The sequence below is a fragment of the Lottia gigantea genome (genome assembly GCF_000327385.1).
Source record: "Lottia gigantea unplaced genomic scaffold LOTGIsca_37, whole genome shotgun sequence".
Taxonomy (NCBI): domain Eukaryota; kingdom Metazoa; phylum Mollusca; class Gastropoda; family Lottiidae; genus Lottia; species Lottia gigantea.
This window is the reverse complement of record NW_008709259.1, coordinates 199,243-213,737: the sequence shown is the minus strand read 5'-3', so window position 1 is coordinate 213,737 and position 14,495 is coordinate 199,243. Positions and strand designations below refer to the sequence as shown.

The following is a 14,495-nucleotide window of genomic DNA, read 5'->3' as shown; positions in this document are numbered from 1 at the left end:
AAAATAAATTATTCAATAATGGCCTTACCTCTCTTATTTGTCTTAGAGCAACGAAATCGCCATCTTCTGAAGCATCACCTGGCGAGACGAAAAATGACGTCTGCTTAGTTAATCTGCGAAACCTATTGGCCATGATAAAAATTCTTCATTTACTGACACCTGAAAGTAGAAAATAGGTAAAATTCACACCTTAAGATGGTTCTTCATATAATTCAAAGATCAAAGCCTCATGTTGTTGTTTCATCCGATTTAAATGTATTTTCAAAGTATTTTACTTATTCTTGTCTGTCTTCCTGTCTTTAACAAAGCAAACTATGATTTTAAAATGTCTACTGACCATAAACATATGCATTAATTACCTCTAGCTAAAATCACTTTACAGTCAATCCTTGACTTATAAATGATCTAGGTCAAAACTATAATAAAGTTCTTCCACAACATACGACTACCATATAATATACTATTTACTTATATATAATATTTCTGTTTGCCCACAGGCAAAATTACTAAGATACTTTTTCAATGCCGACGCAGACGCATTGCCAAAGTGATTTTTGACGTCAAAGAAGAATGAATGACTATTTTGTTGACGTTGGCAAATAAAAGTTGATGAAATGGTTTTGAAAGATACGAAGGTGACTAACTGAATAGTTTATTCAGGGTAATTGGTACATGACATTCAACTAACCATTTACTCGGCTGAAATGGGATAATTTGAAATAAGACTCTTTTCTCTTTTCAAAAACCCCACCCAAATGTGAAGACGTGACCCATACATGTACAGGTATTACTCAAGTTGGTTGATCCTTATTTATTTAAGTTCATAAACAGATATCATATTACCAATATTCAGCCTATTTATATTAGATTTTACAAGTATCAAGTCAAACAAAAGAATTTCCTCCAAATTCTCTTCCATTTAAAGTTTCAGAATTGAACACGACTATCAAAACAGTTTTTCATTTGTTTTGTATATCAGTTATTTTAAAGAACAGAACTCCTTCTGTAGATCCATTTCATACTTTATCAACAAATCCCATAAAATAAATTCCAGTCTTTAACCAAAATTAAATCAAATGTCCTCGGCAAAGATAAAAGTGAAACATCTTAGACCATTAATCGTGTAAAGTTGGTAAGGGCACTCTGATTTCCATTCAATATAAGACTGCTTCTTACTCACCCTGTGTTGTCTTGAAGACAATCTAAACCAAACTAGACAGCGGTCATTTATTAATATTAATATTTTTATATCTTAATCCGAGTAATTGTACTTATACTGAGTGTTTGTATATATGATATGTAAAAATAATGAGGACGTTTATTGAGTAATACAGTTCGATATAGGCCCGTAGAAGATTTTATCCACGGCTGGTTCAATTTGTCAAATTTCCTGCCAACAAGTGAACGAAATGAAATAGCTCCATGGAATGAAAAAGCATCAACCAACACGATATTAACCAAAAGGTGAAGCAAATTATGAAATATTGCGTTTGGCATACCCATGTACATCTTCACAATGTCAAGCTATTGCGAACTAAGTCTAATACCTTGACTGTAATATCCACCTTTCTTGCATTTGAATTTGTTTAATGCAGCGATCTGATTGAAGTGTGCGCCACAAATCATAGACCCAGTCACCCACAATCAAAAGGTCTTTGGCTATTACAGTCAAGGTATTAGACACAGTTCGTAATAGCTTGACATTGTGAAGGTTTGGTCAGTCGTGTCGTGATACCTGACGGCATATCAACCTAACCGCATTTCTTGTCAAGTATGTTTATATAGCGACCAGATATACAAGTTTGCATGGTTGAATTATTTATATACTTACCAAGAATGCTACGGTGTATTTCTTGTACTGTTTGATTCGCATGAATGGATACATTTCGTAAATATTTTGCAGATCTGTCAAATATATTTTGGGTGTAAAAATTTGTATTCTCCTTAATCTTTACCAATTTTTGGTCTAATAAATCATCAAATTATATCTAAGCCTATTATTTAGGAATATTGTAATGTAGAATTTTGATAATAAGACAATTTTACCTCGACATTAACCAACCCAAAAACGTTACTTACATTATAGGTTTCATGACGTCATAAAACCTTAACTATAATCCAGACGGAGGGATTCTATAATTCCATTTAACTTGCCATTACAATAATTAACATGATAATAATAACATTAAGAACGTGTTCCAAATAAGTTACAAGAAACGATCGGGTCTAAAAATATGTTCTTTTGGACATCGGAATAAATGTATTGATGTTTCCAAAGGAGACCATATAAACCTACTTCTAACGCTTTAAATATACATTGTCCGGTTGTCAAGGCGTTCTTTGTACAACAAGTTTAAGAATAAAGGAAGAATAACATCAATACGTTACTTATTTGGACCAGTCTATTAATCGATACAAATCAGATTGGGAATATTAAGATCTATAGCTTCAATTTATATTGATCGATAGATCTACAATCTGAGATGGTAGTATTTACAGTGACGGTAATTTTTGGGCCATCACCCACCCCCTTTGGGACTACGAAAAAGTGAAAATTAAGACCACTAAATGCTAAAAAATTCATCTCCGTCCATCTGAAACACCCAGCACCCAGTCCCCCGCATCGTTGAGACACCTATCAAATTTATTCGTTTCAATGAATAGTGTTTTTAATGAGGCAAACAAAACCACGTTTTAAGTTTAAGGTATTGGATTATGAATCGGTGACTTTAATACCTATTATACATTATTTACACCTAATGTGAACATTATAATAGGCCAACGACTTAAAGCACCTATGTATCAAATATCAGATTGACTGCATAATATCGTCATAATAGCCTACCTATCGAAATTCCCCGTGGCTCAATTACCACAGGGACTAGTTGAACTAAGTCCACCTAAAAGAAAACCATAATAGTTGAATTGAGTATAGATCATTACCACGTACTGTTATGCACAATGGCGTCATTAAATATAATATGTGTATTATTATGCAAGTGAGAATGGTGATATGACATTTAATAGAAAGAAGAGCACCACACGCTAAATTTCAGTGGCGTTTCAAGAAAACATTGGTAGAGGGGAAGCAATCCCGCCACTAGATGAAATGACTAAAAACTTGCAAGTGGTCAGGGGGTGGGGGGAGGTTAAGAGTCTCCCTTTCCCTTACACCCGCCCTCTACTATTATAGTTAAGACAGTACCTTTCAAGCACTTGCCCTCCTTGTAAAATTGATGCAGTAAATTTCGGATAAAAAAAATCTATGTTGCCATTTGCTATACAGTGCGTTTAAAAATAAAATATTGTTGTTTTGATGATAAGGTCTATTTCGCACGTTTTCATGTATATTTATTACGAGTTTATTACAGCTCGCGTCAGTTGAATACTTTCAAAACTCAAGTCACAACTTTCAATATGGTCGACTTTGATTTTCTTAGTGTGTCCACAGTTCTTCTTGGATTGCTGATATTATTGACAGTTGGGTATGTTTTGTCCATGCGAGAAATTCCAGGTCTCCCCCCGGGGCCGTCATTTCTTCCGTTGGTGGGAAACGTGATTGATATGAGTTGGACATATCGAAAGAGGAAACACAAATATTTTGAAGAAATGGAGAAGAAATTTGGACCGGTTTACCGATTATATTTCGGTCGACAACTATTGATATTGTTCAACGATGTGGAATCTGTGAAAGAAGCACTGGTGGAGAAGAGAGATATATTTACAGATAGACCATCGGAGGCGTTTTGGGTCGCTCAGCAAGTACAGAAAGGCGGATCAGGCATAGTCTGGTCCAATGGTCAGCTGTGGGAATATACTCACAGGATGGCTGTTCGTGGGTTCCAAGATCTGGACATTGAAGACAAGGTTTTGGCTGAAACCGAATACATTCTTGAAGAATTTTCTAAATTCCAAAACAAGCCTATGAAACTGGATAAGATATTGATACAGGGTGCCAGCAATATTCTCAGTAATGTGGTGTTTGGTAAACGGTTCGAGTATGACGATCCAGAATATATCAAGATTCTAGCATTTCTGATTAAAGCTTTTGAAGGAGAAGGACCCTTTACGCCATTTAATATGCTACCCCAGTTGCGTTACCTTCCAGTGTTATCAGGCAAATACAAAGAACTTTTAGCTGGTGCTCAATATACTGTATCCTATATTTCAAGAAAGGTTGCCGAGCATAAAAAGACATGGAACAAGAAGGAGAAGACGAGAAATTTGATTGATTATGGACTAACCGCTATGGCTGATTCCAGATCTAAAGAATTTACCGATCTTATATTAACGTACAGCCTTCTAGACCTGTTCTTAGCTGGATCCGATACAGCGGCAAATGCATTGGACTGGTCTTTCCTATATATGATATTACATCCTGAAGTGCAGATGAAGTGCCAAAGAGAAATCTACGAAGTTGTTGGCTTTGGAAAGAGAGTAAAATGGGCAGATAAACAAAAATTGGTGTATTGTTCAGCTACCCTTATGGAGGTACAACGGCTTTCCAATACAGCTATGACCTCACTTCCTCGAACAGCCACAAAGGATGCCAAGATCAAAGGCTACCTTATACCCAAGGGATGTATCATACTAGCTAATACTACTTCTATACATTATGATGAGAAGCTATGGGAAAATCCCAGAGAATTTAATCCAGAGCGGTTCATTGATGGAAATGGGAAGATCATCCACAACAGTAACTTCATCCCCTTCTCCGTAGGACCTCGTGTATGCCCAGGAGCATCTTTAGCCAAGATGGAACTGTTTCTAATCTTCTGCAATGTGTTGCAAAGCTATTCTTTGTCCAATGCTGGTTATTCGAAAATTGATTTAGATGGGGTATTAGATACGACGTTATCTCCAAAGCCATATTCATTGTTAGCTAAAGCTAGAGGCTGATCAATTCATGGCCTATTTTAATTGAATTTTATAAATGATTATATAGTTATAATAATAATAATATATACAGTAACCCCTAAATTTGATGTCAAGGGCCTCAAGTTCTCTTATTACACACTGCATGTCCTTGACTATATGCATTAGCCCAAATCAGGTGCAGAAGTATGAGTTAAACGCCATGTCTTTTCATTTCGATTTTCAATACAGTTAAAGGGAAACAACCGTCCAACGATTACCCTTGCCAGATACAGATCTCAATTTTACCTGTTCAACTTTTCAAGATGAAATCCATAATTAAATAAAATTACAAATTACAAGTGATTTTACTGAAAACTGCAGTGTGGTTCGTTTCTAAATTTGCAGGATAATAGCATTTTAACATTCCTAATTTCAATGCAACATGACTGGAAAAGAGGGCAAACTTGCAGGCTTATAATGTGGCCCGCTTCCAAAAGTTAGGGAATCTTATTTCAAAATACCCACAATGCAGAATGGTCTGATTAGCGCGAGCTCCATGGTCTCTTTCTTTCTTCGTGATTGTGAGAGGGTGGGGTGTGTTGAAAGCTCCCATTACCCACAAGGTCTTCTCTCCTAAGACTTGAAGCCAGTAAAGACGACTTACAATTATATTAGTAGGCCTATGTATATCGTCTAAGTTTGTATATCGTCTAAGTTTGTATATCGTCGTCTAAGTTTGTATATCGTCTAAGTTTGTATATTGTATAAGGCATGAAAGGATATTTATCTCAAAGCAGCTTATTTGTGTACAACTCCATACAAAACAGCCGAACCCTGCTATCTGCAACGCTCTGATAAATTATACTGAATAATGTTTATTTTTAGTATTAGCTCTTAAAGGGGCATTCCACTTTTGTCAGTAACAAAAACGTCATAAATTATACCTGCAAATGTTTCTAAAGTATGCTATATATATATCTATGTATCTACTTGATCAAATTGAATTTGTTTTAAAGGGGTTAATTAAAATTTGAGAGTACTAATTGTTAATTAATTAGCTTGACCTAGTTTCGGTGATTGAGTCAGGCGTATATTTTGCTCAAATAGTAGTTTTCTAACAGCTTGCAAAAAGCATAACGAAATATATAACCTTTTACCTAAAGTTTTGGCGGTATAAAAGTAACTTTGAGATGCGTTATGGGATACATTTCTATAGATTTGGGGTTATAATTTAAAAATTTAAGCAAAAAAAAATTGTGACCTACAAAAAAGCGGAATGTCCCTTTAAGATTTGACAAAAATTACCAGTGGTTTGATAACATATTATTACACTAACTACGGTACATGTCAGGGTTTATATTACAAATTTTAGTTGTACTGAGATCTATTACCGTCTGATCTGCACCACAAATGCAACTAAGGGATCTTAAATTCCCCACGACCCATTCTATAAATTCTAATATTTTTTAGCATGCCATGGCGGAAAATTGGAATGTTGCAATATCAACTTAAACAAACGATCTTCCGGTAAAGTTACGCTAGCGCTCTGCAACAGATTCAGCTTAACGAAAACTGCCGAGGATTGCCGAATAAGACCAAAATACACACGAAAACCTCCTTATACAGTCACTTTAAGATCTAAATCCGTTACGATAGTAGGGTGTTTAAGTGTAAATACGCTTGGTCAGCGATAGATATTTACATATATAATATTGATATCGGACAACAAGCGTTCATATACAGTCTGTACCTCTACATTTCAACAGGATGATCGACTCTGTTGTACTTGATTTTCTTGATGTGTCAACGTTTCTAGTTGGACTATTAGTGCTGTTACTAGTTGGATATGTTTTGTCCAAACGAGAAATTCAAGGACTCCCCCCGGGACCGCCATTTCTTCCGTTGATGGGAAACGTGGTTGATATGAGTTGGACTCATCGTAAAACAAAGCACCACTATTTTGAAGAAATGAAGAAACTATATGGACCTATATATAGACTGTATTTTGGAAGAGAATTGCAGATCATGTTGAGCGATATCGACTCAGTGAACGAAGCATTTGTGACGAAGAAAGATATTTTCACTCATAGACCATCCGAGAAGTTCTGGGACATTAAACAGATAGTTAAACACGGAGCAGGTATAGTGTGGTCCAATGGTCAACATTGGGAAAGTACACGAAGAACAGCTCTTCAAACTTTAAGAGACCTGGGTGTCGGCAAACAATCCATTGAAGAAAAAATACTTGAAGAAACTGAGTATATGTTGACAGAAATTACGCGCCTCCATCGCAAACCTCTCCACCTGGACAAGTTAATGGCTAAGGGTGCAAGTAATGTAATAAGCACCGTGGTGTTTGGAAAAAGGTTCGATTACGATGACCCCGAATTCAACAAAATATTATCATTCATAAAAATGACCTTTGACGCAGAAGGTCCTATTTCGCCTCTTAATATGTTACCGCAGATACGTTTCCTACCATATATATCAGCTATGATAGAAAACTGTTGGTTGATGATTGATGAAATCAACGTTTTTCTGTCTAAAACGATTGATGAGCACAAAAAGACACTAAACAAGGAGAATCCCGGAGATTTTATAGATGTTGGTCTAACCACAATCGCTAATTCCAAAACCACCACACTAACTGATGGCGTATTAATGTGCACCATCCTTGATCTCTTCATAGCCGGATCTGACACTACAGCAACCACTTTAGACTGGGCTTTTCTATATCTAATCCATAAACCAGACGTACAAACCAAATGCCAAAAGGAGATCGAAAACGTTGTTGGTTTTGGAAGACGAGTAAAATGGGCAGATAAACCTACACTCGTATACTGTGCTGCCACTTTAATGGAAGTTCAACGATTTTCCACTGTGGCAATAGCATCACTTCCTCATACTGCCACAGAAGATACAGAAATAAAGGGGTTTCTAATACCCAGAGGAAGCATAGTTTTTGCCGATATACGTGCTATTCATTACGATGAGAATTTATGGGAAAATCCAAGAGAATTCAATCCAGAGCGGTTCATTGATGGAGATGGGAAGATCATCCAAAATAGTAATCTACTTCCATTCTCCTTAGGACCTCGTATATGTCCCGGGGCATCTTTAGCCAAGATGGAGCTGTTTTTAATGTTTTGTAATATTCTTCAACGATATTCCTTTTCTAAAACTGATGATACTGAACTTGATTTAGACGGAGTTTCTGGTATAACTCTGTCACCTAAACCATATACATTACATGCAAAACCTAGATGTCTATAATGTATTTAATGTAGGAAAAATGTGTATACCTCAGTCGACTAGTCTCGGCAGTTTCCGTAAGTGGAACTTTCATGGTGGGCCATTTGATATAGGCCTAAGTTTATGTTTTGATTATATAATCTAAAATTTAGCAGATATCAGTAACGACCTTCCCTCTGGCAACCTAGCTGTCAGCCAATTGGTCGTAATTTTTACCGAAAGTGATTTGCAGTGTACATGAAATTAGCGTGCAGAAAAGATATCTGACGTCAGAATGCCTTACATAAACCCTAAATTACATAAGCATACGTGTAGTGATGAGCCTGACCGATTTAAGTTATGGCGAAAGGGGTATAATGTTACCCCGGTAGTCTCAAGGGTCTAGATAACCCAGTCTATATCTGGAATTGTTGCAGAAAAGTAAGACGTAAAACTCCATTCATTTCAATTTCATTTTGGAATTGTTGTAAATGGGCAAGTGGGATATTCAGCTGCTGTTTTTTCGCTTTCATTGTGTATATTTGAAAAAAAAAATGATATCATTTACCTGTTATTCATTCATTCATTCATTCATTTATTTAACCTATTCAGTTGCTTGATTCGGGTGTATTAATTCCAAAATAACTCAATAAAATTAAAATGCTGTGAACATTATAAGGCTGATGTGAAGTCTTCTTCGTCAATGAAATTTATCCATCTGTTCCACCTTTTGAAAGTCCTTCTAAAAGCAATCCTTGAGATTTATGGAAGCTTAACTTGCGGTTTGCTCTTTAATTGTGTTGCTATAGACGACTAGATGGACAAGATACGCGATTCTTTAAGTGGCATTGATTGGTCTGTATCGAGGTCTAATTTAAGATTGATCAATCAAATCTATAAACAAAACTTATTGTTATTATAATAATTGTTGTCAACAAATAACCAAGTGCTCATCCTTAATTGCACTGTAAGCATATTTTATTTAATCCTTTAATCCAGAAAAAACTTATGGGGCCTAATAATTGTTACCCTCTTGTTTCTCGTCCAAAATTATAATGTTTCATCCAGGGGCGCAGGATATCATGTCCCCCCAGGATTTCTGACGGGGGCGACGTTTCAATCTTTATCAGCCAGATTCTGTCTTGGCCTCTCAGACAGGTATCTTCTAATGCCAATGGCTTCTAATGTATCACCTCATATCGAACTGCTACACACAGCTAGGCGTAAAGAAATCTAGTTGCAGATCACCTAGACTGATCAGTATTTTATCTTTGGTAGAAATAGTCCGAAACATTTGCCTCTAGTCCAGTCTCTGCCAGCTGTTTCGGTCTAGTAGGCGTACAGATTCTGTTTTTGAGGCACACAACACTATCTTATGCGGCAGTTTTGATATTGCTCGGTAGTGAAAAGTCTTCTTCCTGCCTTTGAGATGTAAACAATAAATATAAATAAGAATGATTCACACCGGATTTTAAGGATATTGTCGACGTAGATCAAGCTGACATAATGTGAAGGTGGGCTTCTTAATTTAGTTTTTTTAATTTCACTAATTTGGCAGTTGTGCCTGTACACTGGACGGGGAACTTGAAGTTGACTGTCTTTGAGGAAAAGTAGGTGTGTCTTCTCCAGACCACAATGAGTTACATGTTTGTCTGTCTTACTAATTCACAAACAAAAAGGCCTTAGGACTTACAACTTTGATGGTGCTTGGCTGAAAATAATTGGAACTTTTCATTTGAGCAGCCTTGCTGAAATTGAACAGTCAATGAGTTAGATTTAAGTCAAGTCTACGAATTTTTACTACGCTCAGAATCTTTTTACTACGCTCAGAAGTAGTAGTTTTTATTTTCTCTTTTTTTTTTAAATTTTAGACTCATGTTTAAACTTATAAGAAATAATATTTTAAGAAAGGGTTACGTCATGGAAAAAGTGACAGAAATTACAGTTCATCCAGACACAGATAGACCAACTAAGGCCTGGGAAAAGATCAAAGTTCAACAGAAACAGAGAAAAATCAAACCAATGGACTCGACTACGCCTATTAGTGAGGATAAAATACGTTTTGTGTGTATATCAGACACCCATACAGTGTTAGAGAAAACTCCAGATTATCATCTGCCTCCTGGTGATGTTTTGATACACGCTGGAGACTTTTCAAACATCGGTAGACCTAATGAAATTCAAAGGTTTAATACTTATTTAGGTAACTATGTTGATTTGATTAGGGTTATGAACTCAGATATTAATATGGATATTCAACCTGATTTGTAGTATGTTGTTTGGAGATGGTTTGGTCTATGTTCCTCTTTAGTTTAATGCCAGCAATTAGATCAAAATATGAGGTAGTGATAAAACAAAATTAAACCTCTGCCACTTTTGTTAGGTTTGGTCAGTAGTTTCATTTGAAAAGGCTGTTTAATAGCAAACAACTGAATTTAAAGAGATGCAGTGGCATTTCCATGAATCATTTAGTGAGTGGAGAGGCCACAGAATTCAAAGAGGCTCACAGAAAGTTGAAGAGAAAGCTGCACCAGTCCCATTTCTGGCCCCTTCCTTAAAATGGCCACTGAAGTTGTTTCAGTTCTGCTATATTCTTTAAATAAATTTATCTTTTCATTAAAGGGATTTTAAAGAGGTTTTCTAAATTCTTTATGTGTATCAGGGATACTGATAGCTTCAATTTTCACCATTCCAATTTTCATTCCGACGTCATGTGTTTTATGATGTCACTAGAGGGGAGCTACCGGAAGCTACTATCTATGCAGTTCCCCTCTAGTGACATCATAAAACATGTTAATTTTAGTGGAATTGCAAGAACCACAGATTGATTGGAATGAAAATTGAAATGGTGCAAATTGATGCGATCAGTGTCCCTGATACACATACAAACCTCTTTACAATCCCTTTAAGCAAAACTAATCCAAAAACTTTCATTTTAGGTACTCTACCATATAAAGTAAAAATAGTGATAGCTGGAAACCACGATATGACTTTTGATGCTGAAATGGTAGAGAATCATAGAGCCAGAATGTTTCATTCCTTTTGTATTACCACAGCTGTATTAGAAGATAAACTGAAAGAATACAATATCTCAAGTGTTAAAGAATTGTTAAAGAATTGTATTTATCTTGAAGATCAAGAACTGACATTATGTGGTATAAAATTTTATGGAACTCCCTGGTAAGGTTAATTTGGTGTATTTACTTATTCATGTGGACATTACCTATTAGGGCTGGGTATCGATTTCAAAATTGAGATCAATTATCAATGGCAGACTACCAATCAATAATCGATTAATAATAAAAATAATTCAATGGAGAAACCCTGTAAATACTAAAAGAAAAACATGCCGAAATTCTTAATTTCATTGGTAATAAGTATATTCTTGCTTTGATTGGTTATTATAGTTTATTGTATGTATTTACTGGAACCAAAGACAACTGACAGAAAATTGGAATGATACAAACAGAAACTTCATAAAATACTCCATGTGCTTGTTAAATATTTTTTTTTATTATTTTAGGCAGCCTGAATTTGGTGGTTGGGGTTTCAATCTAAAACGTGGTCGAGAATGTTTAGATAAATGGAATCTTATACCAGATAATACTGATATTTTAATAAGTCATGGTCCTCCTATAGGTAAGACATTAATTTTGGATAATTTTTGCAAAGAAATGGGTTTTAATGTCCTCCCAACTGGATTTAAGAAACAGGAAATGCTTACCATGTGCGATGAAGGAAATTTTGTCAGTACTGCAACATTAGACAAATATTTTTCTATTTAAGCATTGGCAGACTTAATGTATGAAGCCTCAGTTCATTGTTTCGAACATATTAGTCTATATATTAAAGTCTATTTTTTATATGTATTTAGGTTATGTGTTTGATATATTAAGGTTATATTTTGAAGTTTATGTGTTTGATATATTAAGGTTATATTTTGAAGTTTATGGGTTTGATATATTTAGGATATATTTTGAAGTTTATGTGTTTGATATATTTAGGTTATTTTTTTAAGTTTATGTGTTTGATATATTAAGGTTATATTTTGAAGTTTATGTGTTTGATATATTTAGGATATATTTTGAAGTTTATGTATTTGATATATTTAGGTTATATTTTGAAGTTTATGTGTTTGATATATTTAGGTTATTTTTTGAAGTTTATGTGTTTGATATATTTAGGTTATTTTTTTAAGTTTATGTGTTTGATATATTTAGGATATATTTTGAAGTTTATGTGTTTGATATATTTAGGATATTTTTTGAAGTTTATGTGTTTGATATATTTAAGATATATTTTGAAGTTTATGTGTTTGATATATTTAGGATATATTTTGAAGTTTATGTGTTTGATATATTAAGGTTATATTTTGAAGTTTATGTGTTTGATATATTTAGGTTATTTTTTTTTAAGTTTATGTGTTTGATATATTTAGGTTATTTTTTTTTAAGTTTATGTGTTTGATATATTTAGGTTATTTTTTTAAGTTTATGTGTTTGATATATTTAGCTTATTTTTTTAAGTTTATGTGTTTGATATATTTAGCTTATTTTTTTAAGTTTATGTGTTTGATATATTAAGGTTATATATTAAAGTCTATTTTTTTAATAAATTTAGGTTATCTGTTTGATATATTAATGTTATGTATTAAAGTCTATTTATTTAATAAATTTAGGTTATGTGTTTGATATATTAATGTTATGTATTAAAGTCTATTTTTTTTAATAAATTTAGGTTATGTGTTTGATATATTAATGTTATATATTAAAGTCTATTTATTTAATAAATTTAGGTTATGGAGATAAATGTTTTGGAGAGAATAGAGCAGGATGTGTTGAATTACTATCAACTATACAGAAAAGGGTACAACCTAAATATTTGGTCATATATTTGTCCCCATTTCTACATTTTTTTACCCTAGGATATTATTATGACATTGTAAATTATTTGATATATATAAACCCCCAATTGCACACCCCTGCCCTATCTTTTTATAGACTACTTAAAACAGTCATCAGTCTTGTTACAAACACAAGCAAGACTGATGTTACTTTAAGTGTTATCTATGAATAAAGTTATTCCGATGTAGAGAATGGTGGTATGGTCTCTCATTTGGCTCACTATAATTTATTTTCTTGTTTAGATGGTAATAGGAATAAAGGAAAATGTGTTTTATTTTTGGCTTCATGATACGGTAATAATTTTTTAGAACTTAGATCACACAGTGTGAAACTTAACAACATATTTCAATTTATTTTAATTTTTGACTTTTCAGCTTATGGAGTTACTACAGATGGCAGAACAACTTATATCAATGCATCAACATGTACTTTACGTTATAAAGCTAGTAATCCACCAATAGTATTTGATTATCCTATACCTGATGGACATACTAAATCAGAATTATTAAATTTCCGAAGATAAACTTGATGAACTTGTTGATAAAGTGAGAAGTATTAAAAAAATGCACGGATTATTTTAAAGTTATTTAAAATGAGCCCCTTATTCTTTTAAAGGACTATGGCTGCTCAAAATATGTGGACATTTCTAGATTCAAATTGTTTTTGTTTAAAATGTACAAACCTAAAAAGTTAAATTATTCCAATTAACATCAACAAAAATGGCAAATTTACCATTTGAGAGTTCAATTTTCAATGTAAGGACAGGAATTAATTCTGGTAGTGATTTGTGCATGTAAATAGATGGCATCATATTTTAATTTTATTTCAGCAATGTTCAATGCAATATCTGTGATATATAACCAATTGAAATTAGAAAAATTGTTTTTTTTTGATATTTCACTTAGTTCCTAATGGAATTCTTTTAAAAACTGCTGATTTGCCAAAGAAATTCTAGTTCATGTTCAAGGCTGTATGTTGTGCCACAAGTCCTCATTTATGAACATATAATATGATTAAAAACAAGTAAGTTTTCATTCTTTTATTATTCCATATATACAATATTATTTGTAATATATCAACTTTAGTTAGAAGTTTGATCATAATATACTTAAAGAAACAGATTTTTTTGTTTTTTTTTTGTATAAAAGGACTGATATAGTTTCTATTTGCATCATTCTTAATTATTGTCTAATTTCGATGGTTCCTGTAATTCCCACCAAAACTTCACCAGGTTATGATTGACATGAATGATATTTGTGATAGTGGGCCAGAGTCTAATTTTGCCAGGTTTTACTGGAACCATAGAATCTGCAAATATAATTTATATTCAATACATATACAAAGCTAGAAAAAATATTTTGATTGCTTCAAAATTACAGGCATTGCCAAGCTTTATTACTTGATTAAATCAGAAAGAAGATTCACAGAAGAACATGGAACAAAAGTTGCATGCAGATATGAAGAATTAAGCTTTGCAGATTGACTTCAATTATGTTAAAATGT

The 14,495-nt window shown here is 33.6% G+C and overlaps 2 protein-coding genes across 2 annotated transcripts; both read left to right on the top strand.

Annotated features, from left to right (window-relative positions):
• Window positions 1–3,498: 3,498 nt before the first annotated feature.
• Window positions 3,499–8,130, top strand: LOTGIDRAFT_121674 (hypothetical protein; the record flags this gene model as incomplete). Its single annotated transcript, XM_009059007.1, has 2 exons — window positions 3,499–3,762; window positions 6,979–8,130. The coding sequence occupies 2 exons, from the start codon at window positions 3,499–3,501 to the stop codon at window positions 8,128–8,130; spliced, it is 1,416 nt and encodes a 471-aa protein (XP_009057255.1).
• Window positions 8,131–10,008: 1,878 nt separating this feature from the next.
• LOTGIDRAFT_121668 (hypothetical protein) lies at window positions 10,009–13,515 on the top strand (the record flags this gene model as incomplete). Its single annotated transcript, XM_009059006.1, has 6 exons — window positions 10,009–10,291; window positions 11,028–11,268; window positions 11,612–11,727; window positions 12,884–12,983; window positions 13,103–13,113; window positions 13,367–13,515. The coding sequence occupies 6 exons, from the start codon at window positions 10,009–10,011 to the stop codon at window positions 13,513–13,515; spliced, it is 900 nt and encodes a 299-aa protein (XP_009057254.1).
• Between the last annotated feature and the right edge of the window lie 980 nt (window positions 13,516–14,495).